This window comes from Sinocyclocheilus anshuiensis, unplaced genomic scaffold (genome assembly GCF_001515605.1).
Source record: "Sinocyclocheilus anshuiensis isolate Anshui unplaced genomic scaffold, SAMN03320099.WGS_v1.1 scaffold2119, whole genome shotgun sequence".
NCBI lineage: Eukaryota > Metazoa > Chordata > Actinopteri > Cypriniformes > Cyprinidae > Sinocyclocheilus > Sinocyclocheilus anshuiensis.
In genome coordinates, this window is record NW_015538049.1 from 82,517 (window position 1) to 85,314 (window position 2,798).

The following is a 2,798-nucleotide window of genomic DNA, read 5'->3' on the forward strand; positions in this document are numbered from 1 at the left end:
ACACCAAACGCGACGCAATCTTATCAAACAGTGCTTACCTTGCTCTGATTGTGACGGTCTTCTCTTTAAATTCTTTTCCAAAAGAAAAGCAAACACAAACACAAACAAACAAACGAATTCAATCACAGAACGCTGCGGTCTTCAATGTTCTAAAACATTTAAATGCAGCCGTTCCGCTGCAAAAAGGCCTTTTTAAGTAAGAAAAGTACTAAAACATGAAACTAAACAGTGCGTTCAATTCCTGAGGTGAGAAGAAACCCAGCTGCCTCCTCTTTCCCAAGTACACCGACTCTTCTTTGAAAAATCACATGATCGCGGGGCGTCTTGAACAAAATTGTGATTTTCCACTAGAACTTGAGCTCTTCGACGTCCCTCACTGCTTAGAAAAGTTGCATGGCTTATAGGGTTAAATGTATAGCGTTTGATCCAAGATGTTTTTTATTCACCCAGACAGCAAATTTTAAATAATTTTATTAAAATATCTTCATGAACGTAATCATCAATTCATTGCTGTATTGCACAACACAGGCATTCACTCGTGACATGTCAATACATGAAATAACTTTTTTTTGTGTAACAGCTTTAGGGTTGCTAATGTGCAAAACAAGAGCATATGACAAGAGTTAAATAAAAAAAAAATGCACTTCTTCCAAAGCGTACAATCTCCTAGGACATAAACGTAATTCATCTGTGGCTTCACTCTCACCATATGCAGAACAGGATTGTGAACAAAAACTGGAGTTTAACCACAAACTGTGACCACAGCAGTAGCTACAGTTGTACAATACAAATACAATGTGGTGTAATTTGTGACAACATATCCTTATTTTGCAACGTGAATGAATTTTGAATCTGAAAGTGCGAGACGTCCGATTCTTTAGCCGCTATCGATAAACTGCCTACAAGAATAACAAAGTAGAAGTATTCTACTTCTAGTAAAGAAAGAAGTATTTGCGCTACAAACCAGCGTGTTTATAAATACGATAGTGAATTAAAGTATAATAAGAAATGCCAGTTTACAATATGAAGCAACATCACGAGCTGTTTTGTACAGTTAAAATAACTGGAAGCGAATGAAGCCGCGCACATTCAAATTACAAATGGCTGCGAACAATGTTACATAAAAAAATAGGCAAATAGAAATAATTTAGAAGACTGTTCTCAGGCCGTACAGCAATCATGATGGGAGCCACACAGTAAAACACGATGGGAACTGAGGTTAAATGGGAAAACGCTCACATTTTTATAAGACTCTTAAATAGCCTATTTATGTGGAGGAATCTTGTAATCATTGGCGTGCTGAATGGATTTCATGTTTCATTACATGTATCATCCAGAGAACTCAATTCGATAGCTGAATCCAGTTATGGTTAAGTTGTAAGATGCGTTCACACTGACAGCGATTTGCATCAACAAAGCGGCTGGACTTCATTTAATCTCATTGAGAGTTGGAACTTGCTGAGAATCACCATTCCGTTTTATGCAAATGAGCAGCAAAGCATTGCAGCGACAGCCAATGGGAGCGCAGACAGCTGGAACCAAAAACTGTGACATTTACTAGATGTTTCCACTTGCGTCGAGCAGTTGTTCTCTGATGGAGTTGAGCTCCGCTAAACCTTCGTGAAGCTGTTTGGCCAGGCTCCGCACTTCAGCCGTCACCTCCTTCTTACAGCCCTTCTTCACCTCTTTCGAGTCTTTAGTGAAGTACTTGTCTATTCCTTTCTGCAGACTGGCTAACTTGGCCAGCGTGTGGTGAATAATTTCTTCCGCTCGATCTACCGGGTCGCTCACTAAGCTAAGGGTCTGCAGGGCCCGTCGTACCTCCCAGTCACCGGTGTAGTAGTTGTTCCGTCGCAGCAGCGGATGAGAGCGCAATCGACAAAGACCTTCGATGATGAATTGCAAACAGCGCTGCATTTCCACCAGCTGGGCCTCGTAGTCCATAATGATGAGTTCAATCTTCTTACGGTCCTGCATTCAAACAAGAGAGAGTTCAACATTTCAAATAACAGAAAATATTTAAAGTCTATTTAAAATAAATAAAAAATATTTTAATCTATTATTAAAATTAAAAATATATTTAATTGTATCATATTTATATGATAACACATTGCAGTAAGTTCCCATTAATTGATGTTACTTAATGCATTAACTGTTAATGATCAATACATGTTGCAGATTTAAGATTTATTAATCTTAAATCTTAAATAAATTAAAGATTTATTCATCTTTGTTAATGTTAGTTAAAAAACCAAAAACAAAAAACATGTTAGTTAAATAATATTAAAAAATACAATGTTTGATTTAAATGTATTAGCTTAGAATTAGCTATTAACGTATAGTAATACATTCTCCAGAAGTATTTTTTTTTATTGTTAGTTGATGTTAAAACCAGTTAAACTCTGCGGACCCGGATACGGGTCCAAAATGACGTTAAAAATGTTTATGCTTCATTTACATAGGCTTCCTTATATGGTATCAGCCCATATATGGGTTCATTTGAAAGCTTGGAGTGTCTTCTTTACAAAGAATACCATTCCTTTTGGTTTTTATATTCATAAAGCAGTTGTTAACAAATAGAACCTTATTGTAAAGTATTACAATTTACAATTTATTGGATAAAATGCATAAATGTACATGTAAATATATTTCTGTACTAAGAAAATGTAGTTGCATCTTTTATCTACAGTTAAACAATAATAGTAATAACAATAATACAGCAAAGTATTGCCTGTTTGGGTCAAATAGGCCTCAGATTTATTGCAGTTTTGCAATGCAATGTCTTTGAATATATATAT

At 35.9% G+C, this 2,798-nt stretch overlaps 1 protein-coding gene across 1 annotated transcript in view; it reads right to left on the minus strand.

Moving 5' to 3' along the window:
- Positions 1 to 401: 401 nt before the first annotated feature.
- The window catches only part of LOC107681798 (uncharacterized), an 11,328-nt gene continuing 8,931 nt past the window's right edge, over positions 402 to 2,798 (minus strand). The window contains exon 16 of the mRNA XM_016478142.1: positions 402 to 1,971. Within this exon, the coding sequence (XP_016333628.1) occupies positions 1,558 to 1,971 (414 nt within the window). The 3' untranslated portion in view covers positions 402 to 1,557. The remainder of the gene's footprint in view (positions 1,972 to 2,798) is intronic.